At 34.9% G+C, this 17244-nt stretch overlaps 4 protein-coding genes across 8 annotated transcripts in view; 2 read left to right on the top strand and 2 right to left on the bottom strand.

Annotated features, from left to right (window-relative positions):
• The window catches only part of dom (domino helicase), a 122915-nt gene extending 113811 nt beyond the window's left edge, over nucleotides 1–9104 (bottom strand). For 4 of the 5 annotated variants that reach the window (XM_071590518.1, XM_071590521.1, XM_071590520.1 and 1 more), the window contains exons 1-3: nucleotides 6759–6790; nucleotides 5883–6085; nucleotides 4948–5806 (exon numbers count right to left, since the gene is read on the bottom strand). In XM_071590518.1, coding sequence (XP_071446619.1) covers nucleotides 4948–5806; nucleotides 5883–6077 — 1054 coding nt within the window. In that variant the 5' untranslated portion in view covers nucleotides 6078–6085; nucleotides 6759–6790. Of the gene's footprint in view, nucleotides 1–4947; nucleotides 5807–5882; nucleotides 6086–6758; nucleotides 6791–9018 lie in introns of those variants that run through there. The other variant, XM_071590519.1, reaches the window with a different exon arrangement.
• On the top strand, nucleotides 6888–8781 carry Rad51D (Rad51 recombinase D). The gene is made up of 5 exons (XM_071590525.1): nucleotides 6888–7177; nucleotides 7253–7371; nucleotides 7860–8070; nucleotides 8171–8360; nucleotides 8440–8781. Exons 1-5 carry the CDS (start codon nucleotides 7034–7036, stop codon nucleotides 8775–8777), a joined length of 1002 nt encoding a protein of 333 aa, XP_071446626.1. The 5' UTR covers nucleotides 6888–7033; the 3' UTR covers nucleotides 8778–8781.
• LOC139692368 (uncharacterized) lies at nucleotides 8801–10417 on the top strand. The gene is made up of 2 exons (XM_071590526.1): nucleotides 8801–9311; nucleotides 9396–10417. The coding sequence occupies exons 1-2, from the start codon at nucleotides 9235–9237 to the stop codon at nucleotides 9934–9936; spliced, it is 618 nt and encodes a 205-aa protein (XP_071446627.1). The 5' UTR covers nucleotides 8801–9234; the 3' UTR covers nucleotides 9937–10417.
• A 1-nt stretch (nucleotide 10418) lies between these two features.
• Nucleotides 10419–17244, bottom strand: part of Ttd14 (TRPL translocation defect 14) — a 180134-nt gene continuing 173308 nt past the window's right edge. The window contains 1 exon segment of the mRNA XM_071590524.1: nucleotides 10419–11376. Coding sequence (XP_071446625.1) covers nucleotides 11300–11376 — 77 coding nt within the window. The 3' untranslated portion in view covers nucleotides 10419–11299.

The raw sequence follows: 17244 nt of genomic DNA, 5'->3' as shown, positions 1-17244 counted from the left end.
TTCTTGTCTCAAATCTCTACTCTAGGAAGGCATACCACCAGCTTGAAGAGCACTAGAATACAAAGATCAATAGCAGGAAGTGTCATTAATTGTGGGCAGACGTCTATGTTAGATTAATGCATCTAAACACACAAAATCATCTTGATCATAGATGCCACTTTATTTAAACTTGGCATGATAGGAAAGAGCATTCCAGGGTGGCAACAAAAATCACAATTTTAAATTTTATGAAGTCCAAAAAATGTATGCTATTATGTTACATCATTTGAAATAATTTTTTAGACTAGAATTTATTCCCAAGTCAATCAAAATATCAGCTAAAAGCTCTCCATGATGAAGTTATAATATTTACAATATATGGTTCCAAATTAAATGACAGGCATTTAAAGAATTTTGATTTTTTCAATGTGAAAGAAACATTAGAATGATACGAATATTCATGTTTTTTTCTGAATACCTATTCATGAACACGGCAAAAATTTTCAACTATACGCCATTTACTTAACATAAATGCTAATTCAAGGTTACCACTTCTGATTTTCTTCACTGATCTACATTATTAACTTCGAAAACATCATACATTTCATCATAAAATCCAGGAATCAAACACCATAAGCATTACTTGGCCAACAAGAAATAACAATTTGACTACAAAAACTGAAAACCTTATTACCTCAAAACAATTCACTGACATTCTTTTGCTTGGCAACTACAATATGATTAAGTTTAATAGGGATGCGTAAGATCTTGACAATATTTAAAAAACCAAATTATTTGCAAGGGAAAATACTGTTTAATAATGTTAATAATTCCAACAGTGAATAGGTGAACAGAAGTTTTATGAAAAAATACAAAGGTTACAAATTCAGTGATCATGAATTTTCATGAAGTGGACTCTGAAACCATCGCACACATTCCCTTAATTCTCTAAGAAGAAGCCTAGACCTAGCTATTGTAATTAATCCTAAAACAACCTCTTGTAATGATAATTTTCCACTTGTACCAGATGACTCCCTGCTCTCAACTTAATTATCATTTTTGATTTCAATGTATCCAGACAATAAGCATAGGTTTCTTGATGAGAAGCTTTGGTTGTGATTTCTCCAATTATGACTATGCCTCTGTTGGCTCATACCTTTAAGTCTAGCATTTCTATTCTGTCAATGAGGCTTTCATTATATTTCACTTTGCTGTGAATAGCACTATTGATTGGCTTGCATCTTCATTACACTTTGGTATTTCAACTTACATAAAGTGGTAATCCAAAGAATTAACCATTAATAAAACTTTAAAAAAATATATCCATAATATACATAACATTACTAGGTCTTCCAATTATTACACCATATTTTAAGAGTAAGAAATTAGCTTAAGAATGCTATCACTCTTTTATTAACAATCCCTCTTCCAGTTTACCCAGAAACATCAATCTTGTTTGGAATCACGTCAATTCATTTCCCATAAGTATGTTCATTAATAATATTATTGGAGAAAATCTAACTTTTCGCAAGCTACTTTTCTTGGTTTTATATGAACAGTTATCCTCAGGCCCTAACATCAACTAATTTTCCACTTGAAATTAAATTAAGTACTTTTTCAGTCACTGTCCATTAAATTATATAATGAGAAATTGTTAATGTTCTTCAAGGCCCTAGTCCAGATAATGTTCCTCCTATATTAAAAAATTGTCACACTGCCCCACCTTACCATCTTTTCATTCTCTTTTGTATGTCTTTCAGTGATGAATATTCTAAAAAGTAGTTATGTCTTCCCTATTTATAAGTCAAATGACAAATTTAATATCTCCAACAAGTGTCCAATAATTAATCAAACCGTGATAGCCAAACTAATGGTGACCCTAATAGTGGACAAACTATCACCATAGCTTAAAAATGTATTGGTACATGTCCAACATCGCTCCAGACAGAGCATGTCTATGTAACTAATCTTTTCTTACTGAAGTGTAAAATAAATGCAATTTTCAATTACTATGCTAGCTTCTCCACAAAAAAACAAACTATGTTATGAAACAAAGGAAGCATTGAATGTACATCCACTTAGTGTTTGCCACCAGTTAGCTGAGCTTTAATACATCACCCATGTAATAACCTTATAAGATGTTCACCTATACTAAAATTCATACCTATTATTGTTATATTTGCTTAAATAAGGATAAAATTATTCCACATTGAATACAGCAATAGACACTTTCCATACTATCCACATAACACAAGGGTTCGATTTCATTACTGTGATTTACGCCATAACAACCTACCCAAATTTAACATAGAATTCAAAAAAGCTTTATCAAACATTTGCACTTTTCTATCATGAATTTATTTATTCTGTGCAATAGCCTTCATTATATGTATTACCATAGAATTTTCAATAAAATTTTAGTTACTCTTTCAAAAATCTGTTCAAAGTATTAATTAACCATTGAAAATGTTTTATTGCACACATTTCATTTCACATCTTTATGTGGGATATGGCACTATTAATTTAAAAATTAGAATTATTGGGAACTTGACACAAATGTGGTACATTTGTTCTGTATTTTGTTGATAGCATGTGAATAATGCATTATAAATTGGGCATTTATCTGGGGTGGTTAGTACTACCATTTACACTAAAATTTTGTGCACTCTTTGTCATTTTCCAATTCATTTCAGAACTTCTTTATCTTTGACTCATCACCCCGCGTTACTGCAATTATTTCAACAAAGTGACACATTGTAATGTACAACCTCCTAATGGCTTAAATGCCTATACCATAAAAATTACACTTACTACAATGCTTTAAAATAAAACTCCTAAGGAAACATAATTAGATAATTTAAATGGCCACAGGATCAAAAGAGCAATTTAGCATTAGAGCTTTGGAAATAATGAGGGAAACCTAAAAAAAACAATCCTTTAATAGGCATTTACCTAAATAATAAGCCAACATCACTGGAACTAGCTTATTTTGCAAAAGTTAGAATGTATACTCTGAACATCCTCTGCTATATCACAAATCATTTGCTCAACTATTTTTTAGTGTAAGTCTAATTTTGACAGTCAGTAAAAAAAGTGTAGTTCCTCAAAATTCAAGAGTAGTTCTTTCTTCTCACTATGTCCTTTGCAATCTTAGGCATTGGCAATGCTTGCAATTATTAGAACATTAAGTTGTACAAAAATTATTAGAACACTGGTAGCATCCTGGGTTAAGAATATTATATTGATGTGTGTCACATTAAAACAAATGCGAGGGAGGCACAAGGTTTGCTAATTATGGTTCCTTTCAAAGTTGGTAGTGGGCTGGAAGGTGTAAAGAAAACAGACCAGAGACATTATTAGTGTTAAAAATGTATTCATATCTGGATGCTAAAATGACTGGGGGGAAGTATAAGTATAATAGGACAAAATCCAGTCGAAATTTATCTTATATTAATATATAATTAAGTTATGCAATCTCCTTTTAACTGAATATAAGACTTAAAAAGAGTATTCAATAATCATTAACTGAATTATGGACAGGTACTTTTCAGTTCAGCCTTGAATTTATCTCAAGTGACTGAATTGTAAGAACCAATTAAACTGTAGCAACTTCACTTTCCACTCGCTCTCAACATATCATCAATATTTTTTCACATCAGATCCATATTTCAGTAATCTTTTCATGGTGTAAGACTATCTGTATTTGAATGTAATTATCACTTCCAAACTACGTTTGGACTTCACACACAATATCAATACAAACCACCAGCAAATTCTAAAATACAGTAATTTCAACGCACATTTTAGGAAGATTTATCCTAACGAATTCCCAAATGAGAGGCATTCATTAGTTGAAGATGCCAATAAAAATGACAGCAAATCTCAAAGATAAATATATCACCCAATTTCTAAAACAATTGATAATGAAATAATTGGAGCATTCCATAACAGCTACGACTCATAACAGAGAGACATTATTAACGAACAGTAATATGCCCATTTCATTCGAAAAGCAATCCCAAGTTACAAGAGAGAAACAAGGACATTAATGGAGGCCAGCTTTAATCAATTATTAGGAAAATACACTACGACCTATGAAAAATTGCGCGGTATCCCATGTAAACGACTACTTCACTAACATAACTGACAGGAGCAAACTATATCAGTGGTGCTCCATAGTTTGGGGAAGCAACTCAAACCTCACACTACATGTAGCTTAACTATCATCGAACGAGCTGCATAATTAACGAAGTATGATCTGGTGCTTTCCCGGCGTATCGTCTTGACAGTATGGATCCCGTCTCAGGGGATGACCCGAGAAAACTTCATAAATCCACCTTAATCATAAAAAATTCCGGATGAAATTTGTAGGTCAAAAAGGTAATCAATGGCTTACGTTTCTTACCTTTGTCTAAATGCAGGAATAACAATCATTTCTACTAGACCAATAACGAATCACCGGATAGACAATAATGCCACCACAACCAGCACTTTAATATCATGTATGGTACTTCAATTAATCAACTTCTAATTATCAATAAACGCACAAAAAACTTTCCATTCCAAGGTGGAACACAAGACATAAGTAAAAATGTAGCGTATCTATATATACCGATTAAAAAACTAAATACTATTTATATGCAAGAAAGATACCAATGAATCATTGTGCAAAAATTTGGCTAAACAACTATCATAACACGTGTGAATTCACCTGTAAAACAACGACATTGCAATAATTTGGTTACTTCCTGGAAGGAAAATTAAATTCCATAATATAAGATATGGGGATAATAAAATGATACACATCATAATAATGGGTCGATTTCGACGAAAAACCACGGATGACAACCGACGAACTAAAAATACAACGAAGAAACCACTGAAAAGAATCCTTCAGTGCTGATAAAATACAGAACAATGTGCTAATTTTTCTAGACGAATAGATTAATTATAACTACATGCACATACCTTGTTGACTTAGTTGAGCAACAGCTGAAGGTAAAGTAGTAGAAACTGCCACGGGGGTGCCCCCTGCACTCGTAATTTTGATCTCCGGGGTTGGAATGTCCTCATCAGAATCTAACGGATTATTCTTGAGATAATTAATTAATCGTGGAGATGGTCTTTTCCTCCAAAAAGGGTAGTCCACTAAAAAACCTCCACTCTCGTAAAAACAAAGCTCTGACACATCTTCGTTATAGCTTCCTTTATTTTGTTTGACGTTTAAAATCTTGTAATCACAGACTTTCCTACGTTTAATTGCGATGTCCTCGCTAAAAGGAGGCTGCTCCTCCAATCTTGCTCTCTTTTTAGAAGGAGAATCAACCGGAACAAGTGCCTGATCAGAACACGGTGTCGTCTCCAATGGCACAGCACCCACGCCCGGGGGCTGCTCACCCGGGAGGGCGGCAGCCGAGGCGGGGTTCACTCGTGGACGCGGTCGGCGCAACAGAAGGGGTGAACTACCCGGTCGCCTCAAGACTAACGGAGAGTTTATATGAGAAGTGGATTGTCCACCATTTGATTTAGTAATCCCCACTTGCGACGTATGTACACCTTCCAGTCCCGTTATCTTAGTTGTAACTGACAACCCCGCCGGCGAGGTCCTCGAGTTATCAACTTCACTGGAAGCCCCATCATTTCCTGATACTAAAGATGACTGTAAGTTATCTAAAGACGGATTTTCGGGTACTCTTCTTTCTCCAGTAGCCCCTCGAGTCCGCACTGAAGGGACCCCAATAACACCTACACGAGGTGGTGTAATATTTAATATTCGTGCGACACCGCTTTGCTGTAGTGCATTAGATGAACTAATGGATGGTATAACCTATAATAGAAATGAAACTGTTATTTACTGATTTCAGAAAGTTAACCACAAAATAAGTTACTCCTCTTTCACGTACCTGCGGCAAACCTTGAATATTAACTTGAGAAGTGATAACAAATTGTTGTCCTGCTGTAGTTAAAACATTCACATTCTGGGTACCCGATGTCAACACCTGCTGCAGCCGTACTTGGCCAGCAGCCACTGGCGCCACACTCACGGCCTGTGGCTGCTGCTGAGTCTGCTGCTTTGCTGGTGTCGGAGGGTCACTCATATTCTTTTCTGCGATCGAAAACAAAACATAGCAATTACTACCAAAACAAACAAATTGGCCTAAGTCACAAAATTTCAAGTGTCATTAAAACGGGTTATTGTTAGTAACCACAACAAAAATGACAACTCGACAACCTAACTTGTTAAGCGGCCCAGTGTAAACCAACGTCTACAATGAAACTATAACTCACACATATAACAAGTGAAACATGCTCCACAATTAAAAACAATTAAATAAAAATTTTTGAAGAAGAGTTACTTCAAAATCCATGCCCATATACATTCACCTAACGTTAGTCGGCGCGTTCATTAAAACAAGAAAAATATACTTGCTCCTGCCTTTGATTGTTCCAAAAAAATTACTTTTCGCAGTTTTAGAGAATTGCAAGTTAAATGCATGTGGTTATTGACCGATCGCGAGTTACTAGAAATTCGTGCCCACTCAGCTCGTCTGATCATCGAAATTCTTAACACACCACCCGCCATGTTTGTCAGTGTTACAATTTCACAAGCTAGTTTGTATCGATGAGTTTCTCAAGCACGACAAACCATCGAGAATAATACGCCATTAGAAAGTTGACAAAATTGTTTTTAGAAACAAATCACATATATCATATTACAATCTTTCAATGAACTACCAACAATACCCACTACATCTCTAATAATTCCTCAAGGCCACTACCTTCTTCCTAACATGGCGCCGATTCGGTGATTTCCTGCCGTTTACTCCCCGTCCGCAGCTCCGCAGCTTGACCTGTTATCGGAACTACCACTCGAGGCGCTGTATTAACAAACAAGATGGAGGGTGAAATGCGCGGCAGTTTGACGAATTAGGTTGGAATTCTTTAACGAATGACCCATTGCAGACTAGTTATAATCATATTATAATGTTAAAAACAAAGCCATTAAAACCTTGACCGAAGTCAACTGTTAACCACCCCCGACTGGTATTTAAGCATGGCAAGACTGAGCACACGTGTATGTTCATTGTTTACGGATAATTCTATCACACATTTGCGAGCAAGAAAAATATTTACTTTCGTAGATTTTCTTCGAGAAGATCCAGAAAAGCTAGTCAAAATATGTCATCTGTCATATCCGGTATGTTTTTCAATTTCCTAGTGTTTCTTCTATGTATTAGTGGCACATTTGTTAAACTTATGGATTTATTTATAGGAAATAATGATGATACGGAGAAATTTAATTTCACATTACTCAGCTTTTCCGAAAACTGGATTGGACGCATATCACGAGTTGTTGCTTCATTCTGCCCTGATACCATTTGGTGTCTCTTGGTTCGTAACACACTTGTTTTGTGACAATATTATTTTTGTCTGCATTGGAAAGTATGAATACAACCCTGGTATTTTTCATTTGCCTTTATTTTCCAACAAGCTTTTCACATCCTTGTGCACGTAAGTGTGCTACTTTTCCATGCGCCCAACAAGGTTAGAAGTATACATAGATATTCCTTTTATACCTGGACCATTGTTTCCTTTAAAAATGCTTAAATTCATCCACTTCACAGTTGGTATCCTCCATAGCTCTTCGATTTCAAATTCGCACGTGTTTGGTATGTATTTGTCAAGTCTGTTCACATCCCTAATTGTATTCTTACTTTCCCACTCCCAAGTTTGCATATCCTATATAGCTATGGATAGCTATATAGGATATTCAAGAAGTATGTTTTTCTTAATGGCATTGCCTAGTGTTACCTGTGAAGACGTTTTATGGAATGAAACATTGGTTTTTCTAATATTTTACTCGTGTCGAAATACTCCAGTTTGGATAATATTCTGGATGGTGGCCTCTTAACTGGAACTTTGACTGAACTATATGGCTCATCTTCAAATGGGAAAACTCAGATTTGTTTCGCAATTACTGCGAATGTAATTCTCAACTTAAAACAAAAAGTACATTATATTGATACAAAAGGCGGATTCTCTGGAAAGCGTATGAAAGATATATTAGAGAAATCTGGCAGCTCCAGGGAGGTAAGTCATTATAAAACAATACACATTCCAATGCTGAGTAGGTTTGAGTATTGTAATATCCGATTGATGTAAGGGTTTCATTGAGCTAAGATTTTTTCAGAGAGTCGAAGAGGCGCTACAAAATGTCATAGTTACGTCAGTGAAATCAATAAATGAACTTCTATCGTTCCTCCACTATATAAAAGGAAGTTTAAACCAAGATAACATTGATGGCATATGGACAAGGTTAATAATCATTGACTCTCTGCCGGCACTCTTTTACCAATTCATAGGTGAAGCATCAAACCAAGGTAATTTTTTGCGAAAATTAAAGAAATACCCATTCGAAAGTTTTATGTATTAAAATAATTATAAATTTACCTCTTTCAGGCTTGGGATTTATGAATAATTTGGCGGCAATTCTCAGGTGCATTGCAATTGAAAATAGACTAGCGTTTCTGTTAGTCAACCTCGCCAACAAAGGATCCGAGAATGAAGATGAGCTTACAGACCCCACGCCTAGAGTCATAACAGCTAGTTTTACTCCCATTACTTCATTGAGACCAGCTCTAGGTAACTATTGGTTCCATGTACCTAATCTCAGGCTGCTTGTTCGAAAAAATGTCACCAGTAATGAAGTTGAAGTAGTTGTAACTAAAAGTAGCTATGTTCAACTAGGCAAGCGTTGTAAATTTCATCTTCATGAAACGGCTATTAAATCTGTTTGAAAACCGACAAATATGGTCTACCACTAGGGTAAGGTTAAGCTGATAAAGCAAGTTAATCTATGTCGTGAATCGTTTAGTGGATTCGGTGTCATATAAACCACTTCGTAATTGGTAACCCAGTTTATGGCAAACAAACCACCTGATCGGGGGAAATACTTTTCTTGTCGCTCTGAACACGTACTAGTAGATAACATGCGAATTATTAACACACTGTCGTGAAGCTAACGGCATAATAACTCACCCTCCTCAAAAGTGAGGTCGTGGGCAGAGTATTTTCTAGATGCATTAGTGTTGCCTTTGATCACCACATGGTCCAAACTTACATTAACTCATAGCTTTGCCAACATGCACTTCCAATTAACTCTTTGTGTTACATACGCCGTAACTGCACAATCGATCAATGAAAGACCGAAGGCATTTTATCGTTATTCTGCTGTTTGGTTAAAATTTACTTAACATGGCGTCCTTGGTCGCAGATTATAGGTCGGATTCTAGCTCTGAGAGCGAAACCGATTCAGATAGTGTCGATGAAGCGTAAGTTTCATTTTGGTTGCATGCAGTGTTGATGATTCGATGTTACTTTGTGAGTTTCGCTTTCAAGTTGCTCTTACGTTTTAGATGTGAAGAGGGTAGTACAAACCTTTCTGCGGCAAAACTTCCCCATCCTGAGTTCGGTTCTTCTGGTGTGACTATCGCAAAAAATTCTGTGTTTTCTAACCCATTTGTTGAAGCAGAAAGGGCAAAAAAAGCTATTTTGGAGAAGCATGTCAAAATGACTCCAACCAAAGATGAAACCACTATGATAAATGGGAAAAGAATTTGCTGGAATTACAGAAAGGGACGTTGCAGGTTTGGGCACAACTGCAAATTTGCTCATGATTCAGACCTGCATCTGTCGAGCCAGCCGGGCAACGAGCAACTCAATGAACCCGGGATAGCTTTGCATAACATCGGTTCAGTTCATCCTGTAGTACCTGCCGTAGACGTAGAACTCGATATGGGTTTCACCGCAGAGTGCGATGAGAATCCCCCGCCAAATAGAAAGAAAAGGCCTGGGTTGAGTGAGAAACTTGTCCCTGGACGAAAAGTCATGAAAATATATAACCAAAATAAAGCAAAGGAAGTGCCTTGGGTTATTGTGTCTAAAGGGACGTCGTAATTCACCCGTGAAGAAAGACTGAATCTGTAAATATTTATTACTCTGCAATGATATTTGAGTTCTGCCTGTTTATGCATGCATTTTATACAACTCTGTCTTAAAACAAATCACCTAAGTCTCCCAAACCAGATTAATGTAAAGTGCATTTATTAATGGCATAATTAGCTCAATGTGTGGATGTTATCAGATTTTTTTCTTTTCAATGGATAGAATGCCAATGATGACTAATTACAACGAAATTGTATCGATTGGCATTGAGCTGTTACAAAATCGATGGCATGTTAAAGACAACGTTTGTATTTATATCTTATATTTGAATGGTTTTGACCACTGTTCTGCATTTAATATTATTGTGCCAAAAGGCGCTCAAACTTTGTAATTCTTGTATAACCTTTGAAGTAGCTTATAAATGTTTATAATATGCTATTTACTGTTTATGTGAAGTTCTTTTACTGTAAAGGTGAAATAAAGAAAAGGCAAAATTGAGAAATGTAGAAGATTTTATCTCACCTGTTATAAATAGCTTTACATCATATTAAGTACATTAAAATTAAAGTACTGATAAGCTGATTGGCTTGTCATTGTAGGAGTGGTTGACACTGAACACATGTAACTATACACTTTGTTTTTCACTAGCAGGTACCCATGTGCCTATTGTAACATAGCTTCATAGCAGCGAGTGTATACATATAATTTCACTGGAAAAATATGTTGGCAGGTGGATTTGAACATTAAAATGTTCTAATGTTTAACATACTAACACAAGATTAGTTAACATAAGTCAGGTAGTTAAAGAAAACTATGTCTATTTGGAGCAAATACAAAACTATTTCGGCATCAAGTTATGAGCAGAGTGATAAATAAAATAATACTGGAGGTAATGACTATCTGAATTAAGTTAATTGCATATTATATGCAGGTGGTGCAACAGTATGCCTTTCCATGTAATTTGAAAGCTCTGTCATAAACTTATCAGAGAACAGTCGTAGAGTAAATGTTGCAAAATACATTTCTAACAATCACTTAAGACAACATTTCATATCTTGAAAATATTTCCTTTCACATTTTATGTGACCTAAAGCACCATCTCTTACACTTGTATTAACATAATTTTATACATTTAAAACTAATGATTGCTTGGTGATTGGAGCCATTTAATTTTAGTCAAATAAGTTATTCAGCAGCTAATTACAGGTATTAGCAGTGAAAGACATTTTAGAGAAACGGCAATTCTTTGTCAACCATAAAAAAATTAAGTTTCAATAAGAAACCTTCGCTTAATTGTAAAATATACTATAAAGAATACACTTTCACAGAAGTAGCTCAAAATTAACATATGAAGTTAGATAAAAATCATCTATTTTCAAAGACCATTGGCAATGGGTTCACCATTAGGCCTCGAATTCTGTATTTCTGCCCCATTAGTTTCATCATCAGCTGCTGCAAAGAAAAGAATAATTGTAAGTATATTAAATTGCAACAGATTAACTAAAAATTTTTATGATCACCCTTTAAACTCGTGTATAACTTTCTATGATACTGAAGCACTAAGCTATCCACAGCATTATCACTAACACTGCCAAACATTAAACTACGCATAAACTAACTTCTATTAAGTACTTTCGTATTTCACATATTATTGTATTATCATTTAAATACATAAATGAGCTATAAATCAGTAACACCAGAAAAAATATGGTGCACAAATGGGAAATGTTAATGTATAAATATTTACTTCGCTATATTTGATGTGCTTCCATTGCAATGGCACCTACGTATTACTCTAATTGTGCATAACCTCAACATGATTTGCTTTTTCTGATTCACTACATCAATAAAATGCCTCAAATAAATTATTTCATGAAATATTTTTGCATGTATTCCCATAAAAATAAACATAAGGGATGATTTAGTCAGTGATAGCTGCCAATTAAACAACATTGTGTTCTTTTAGGCGATGCCATTTGGCAACTGAAAAAAGTATTACTTTCTTAATTACTACCAAATTACATACACTATTACATACATATATTTCTCATTTTTCATCCCTTTTCACACTTCCCAAGAGTTGAATGAGATACACGAGTACCTATTATTACACCATCCTTAGGTTTATTGACATTGAAAAGAGAAACCAGATTAAATTCATGAAAAAGTGCTACGTAAGAACAGCATTTCCTACAGCCCAGCAAACAAGAATTGGAAATCCTGGTGTTCCAAGGTTCAAAACTGCATCAATTTAGGTCACTTATCTTATTTTAATGGTTCATTAAAATCTATTTGAATGATCATTGAAGATTCTCAATGAGTGTGTGTTTGTATATATGTATTCATGCATATATATATAAATATATGATATTATTATTTGTAGATTTTTATGTCTCATGAATATACAGGTGAAGCAACATTACAAATCCTCACCTTGATGGCACTCTAACTTGGCATGGCTCTGAGCATAATGAGAAGAGAAAGTTCATTTCAGAATTTATATGTATTTTTTGCGAACTGGTTGCAGATAATCACATTTTAAAATAAGTATCTTTATTTTCAGCTACCAAATACCTTAAACCTTCACATGCATAGGAAGCTACAGTGCATAAGTGCTTCGTCTAATTTCTCAACCTTAGCACAAAAGTGTTTAAACAATCAAGTATTCTGAGTAATGAAGTTCTTTCATGATCAGAATAAAAGGAAAGCCATGTTTTAGAAGGAGGTGACTTCTTACACAGTAAAGTAAATGAGGTTGGTCCATCATAAATAACTATGAAAATAAAAATATATCAAGCATGAGTGGACATTTAGTTTACAATTGCTCACTCCCAGTAATTGTCCTGATGCACTACCCTGAAATTCTCCACATCAGTCCTCCAGGGTCTTACTGCAGGACATATGGAGAAGGGTTTCATGTGAACGAGTCAGTCGATCCTAAGCCCTAGGAGAATTTTCTACTACCACTAACATTTGCACCTCATGGGAGCTGAGAAAATTCACTCCAGGATTGAAATATGTAAGCCTCCCTCACTACAATATGTTGCTCTATCTCTATTTGAGGTGCTTTGTGGAGAACATTCAAGTGAGTATGACGTCCGTCCGATGGGACAGTCAACTGCGGCCCCCTTGGTGTCTTTCGACAAGAGTAGGCTAATACCAACGCTGGATATCTCTCCAGCCTTCCTTTCCCATCAATCCCTAATGGTGCAAATAACCTTAGCTGTCGGTTGCCTCCCTTAAAAACTACTACTATGATGCCTTCCACATAAACGAGAATCCAATTAAGACAACATCCAATAAATTGAACACGTATGCCAATGGTATCATTGGTTGCTACAGCCAGTGTTGCTATGCAAATAAATTTCACGTCTTTGAGACAAGTAAAAAAAAATACATAATAAATCCTCAAAACTTCAAAAACAATATGGAATGATAGTGGATAAATAAAGATAGGCATGAAATACAGTGTTATAATGTTAAATTGAGAGTTTTCTAGGGAAGCTCTTCCAACTTGGTAGCTGAGACAGTCTGATAGCCAAATACATATGATGAGTTTGTCACAAATATTTAAAAAAAAAACCAATAAGGACTCAAATCTGGGCCCTCGGGCATGTAATCTTAAAATACAAACGATAATATTCGAAGGAATCAAGGTGGATAGGGAATGATTTAAAAATCTCCAGTTTACAGATGATATTGCAATTACAGCATAGAGTATCATGAACACTAGTGCCATAAGCATCATGAAATAAGCACTTATAGGGTTTGACATAAAAATCACTTTATAGAAAACTAAAATCCTAATGTAAGGATGAGATAAGCTAAAGAAAGATGTTTCATCACAAGGAGAGGAATTAAAACTGGTAGAATATTTCATTTTTCTACCAAAGAAGTAACTCTAGGAAGATATACAAAAATCACTATGAGAAATGACATTTAGCATGAAAAGACAAATAGAGTAATCTCACATCATTAGAAGGAAAGAGATTCATACTTAATATTTAAGGGTCAGGAATTGATGACCAGTACTCTAAATGAAGGTGTGAAGGAGAGTTTAGTAACCCTTATTGGTATGGAGCATATCAATGTAGGGATCCAAAATCTGGTCTTCAACACAAAGGGATGAGCATATAATAGATAGGATGCTTTTGAGATGTGAGTGCAGATAGGAAAGGATAAATTAAGTTGAACAGAGGCGAAGACTGATGTCAAAATTTAAAATATGGTGGAAGAAGTGAAAGTTGCAGGTTGAAATTCGACAAACAAGAACTACAGGTGGAGAAAATATTGAGAGGTAGTGGGATGTTGATGGTCATAGTAAAAAGGAGAATGCAATGTAAGTGGTGAAAAAGAAAGAAGGGAATAAGCTTTTCAGAGCCATTAAGTAGGATAGAACTGAATGAAATGATGTAGGGCAAACAAGCAAGTTCACATGATATATAGAGCAATGAACAATCCACAACTCACTCTCCCAAAACTTAGCAAGTAACCCTGAACGTAACACTGCCATAAGCTACTCATCTCTAGCTAATAAATTTAGCAAATGCTACATATCAGCTCCTTGCCCAAATACTTCTCAAGATACTGTACTTTTTGCAAATGCACCATAGCCAATGTTTGCCAAGCACTGTTCTGAAACCAATCTGAAAACTATTGTCTCCCCTCTCAGAAACAAATACAGTACTGGCCCTGTTGAAATTCCTGTTAAAGTTGTTAATCATTGCTTTGAAGCCATAAAAACACCCCTTTTATTTTTAATTAATGAATCTTTGATGCAAGGAATTTTCTCATCACAAGTAAAAAAATGAAAAGTAGCGCCCATACATCAAAACTGTCGCCATGCTAATGATTTAAACTATAGACCAACAGCCATCTGAAATACATTTGCTAAAATATTTGAAAAGGCCATGTATATGCAAATAGCATCTTGTCATGAAAAAACTTCCTACTTTCCAATTCTCAGCAAGGATTTAGACCTGAAAGTTCTACTACAACTGCCAAATGCCAGGCAATCGACAGCATACTTAATTCATTAAATGCTAAATAAAACTCTTGGTATGTTTTTGATTTGTCAAAGGCTTTTGGTAATGTAAAACACACTAGACTACTAATTAAACTCAATAGAATAGGAATTAGAGGAATTCCTCTAAATTGGAAGAATTCCTATTTTCTCAATCACACTCAGAAAGTAGTGTTGTCAGCAGATGGGTTAAAATATTCATCTGAAGTATATCAAGTTTACAAAGGCATTCCACAAGACTCAACCCTTGGGCCACTCCTTTTCCTGATACATATCAATGACCTACCTAACCGCTTAAAGAATTATGAAGGAATAATGCCTGTGTTGTATGCTGATGATGCTAATGTAATAATATAAACACAAACAGACCAGCCTTGTCAAAAAACCAGTCGGTCACACTTACAATAAACAAGTGGTATGTTGTGAAGTCTACAACTTATTACAATGTAAATGAAAGTAAAATAGTATAATTCACAGATAATAAGAATGCGACAATCTTCAGGTAAAAATTAATGACCAATCAATTGAGCATGTGACAGAATGTAAATTTCTAGGTATTTCTCTGTGAGCAAATATTTCTTGGGGTATGCACGTGAAACTCCTTCAACATAAGCTCAGCTTTTCCAAAGAAACTGTGGGAGATGCCACAACAGTAACTTTTAATGGAGTCGTCCCCTAATATTCATTTCAATGCAATAATTTCAGAGTGTAAAAATCATTCACCTTGACCGGGATTCCGAAATTATTGCATTGATAAGCTCAGTAAACTTGCTATTTATTAGGACACCTGTATGAGACTACAAGCAAAACTGTCCTACTCAATTTATACTATGGTGAAATGTATTCAAATATAACCTATCGTATAATATTATGGGGATCAGCTGCTATTTCTCTAACCATCTTTGAAAAAAGCAATTTGAATAGTAACTGGAAAACTCACATAGCTCCATCAAGGTCTATTTTCCATTAATTAAATTTGTTACCACTCCTGTGCATCTGCATTATGTTTTTACTTCTGCATATAAAAAATTGGCAACTATTCTCTTAAATCTGCCTATCATCATCATCATCACACCAGAGGAAGGCACAACATCCATTATTGGAACATATGAACTAAATTATTGAAATTAGGACCCAATTAAATGGGCATCCAATTATATATAACCAACTATCCAAAATTATAAAGGATACTAAGCAAACTACTGCATTCAGGCATAAATTAAAAAGATATCCACAACATAATATGTTCTACTTGGTTGACGATTATCTCAACAATATTCATGAAGTAAGTTCATACTCTTAGTTTATAGCAATGGTCATAGCCTAGTTCATATCAATGATTTTTCTAAATTGATATTTCATGTGCATGTTACAGTCAATGCTCATGGGTTTGTGTCAAATATTATGTAACTGTGAGCACCATTTTTTAACGTACAATTGAACCTTCTTTACTCCTTTTTGACGTACCTTATATTATGTACATACACCACCCACCTGATATTTTTGTATTATAATCTCTGGGCAAATAAAAATTAATAATAATAATAATGCTTGCCATTAGTAACTGCTCAAAATCAACCTTCATTACGTTGAGTACTTTGAATGAAATGAAGAGGCAACATATTGTGGGAAGGAAAATTATTGATAGGCATCACACACAATATCTCAAGCTAATAAGGCATTCATTACAAAGAGTCAAATATTTTAGTGAAGTTTGGCACGATATGCATCAGAGACATGATTTACTAGAAAAGCAGATTAGAGGAAATTAAGAGAATGCAAGGACAAATGCAAAAATTTGAAGGCTCCACCGAAAATATATTCAAGTAAACCTAGAGTTTATCAAATAGTCAATGGTATGTACCTTTTCGCTGAATATTTGGGCTCATCCAGTGACTATATTAGCCCAAGTATTTTGAAAAAATGTACAAAACATTGTTGACCATGCAAAAAAACCTGTTTGTCCCTAAATACATTTTCTATTGAGGTTCAAAAGTTTTGTATTTGTTCTTTCTAACATGAAATTCCACACAGTTGAGCCTGATACCATAGAATACATTGATATACTGAAATTTGGTGCTGGAGGTGAATACTGAAGACCAAGAAGATTAAATGGCAATTGAGTAAGTATAAAAAATACCAGAGAAATAGAATCTTTGGAAAAGCAGAGCCAGATTTATTGGATGTGCTTTGCTAATCAATAAATCAGTTGGAGCACCCCGCAAGAGAAGGTTCCATTCCAAGGACAAGGGACAAAAAATAACTTACCAGAAAAAGGGATATAAGACAAGAGCTAT

Source organism: Hetaerina americana, unplaced genomic scaffold, assembly GCF_022747635.1.
Source record: "Hetaerina americana unplaced genomic scaffold, ioHetAmer1.1.p SCAF_4, whole genome shotgun sequence".
NCBI lineage: Eukaryota > Metazoa > Arthropoda > Insecta > Odonata > Calopterygidae > Hetaerina > Hetaerina americana.
The sequence above is the reverse complement of the archived record's forward strand: the minus strand, read 5'-3'. Positions and strand labels throughout refer to the sequence as shown.

Excerpts from the sequence above, each read along its gene's own strand:
- Rad51D (XM_071590525.1), top strand. The coding sequence starts at position 7,034 with ATGGCAAGACTGAGCACACGTGTATGTTCATTGTTTACGGATAATTCT. Across the intron at positions 8,071-8,170 it reads AATCTGGCAGCTCCAGGGAG|AGAGTCGAAGAGGCGCTACA; the intron begins GTAAGTCATTAT and ends AGATTTTTTCAG. Across the intron at positions 8,361-8,439 it reads AGGTGAAGCATCAAACCAAG|GCTTGGGATTTATGAATAAT; the intron begins GTAATTTTTTGC and ends TACCTCTTTCAG.
- LOC139692368 (XM_071590526.1), top strand. The coding sequence starts at position 9,235 with ATGGCGTCCTTGGTCGCAGATTATAGGTCGGATTCTAGCTCTGAGAGC. Across the intron at positions 9,312-9,395 it reads TCAGATAGTGTCGATGAAGC|ATGTGAAGAGGGTAGTACAA; the intron begins GTAAGTTTCATT and ends CTTACGTTTTAG.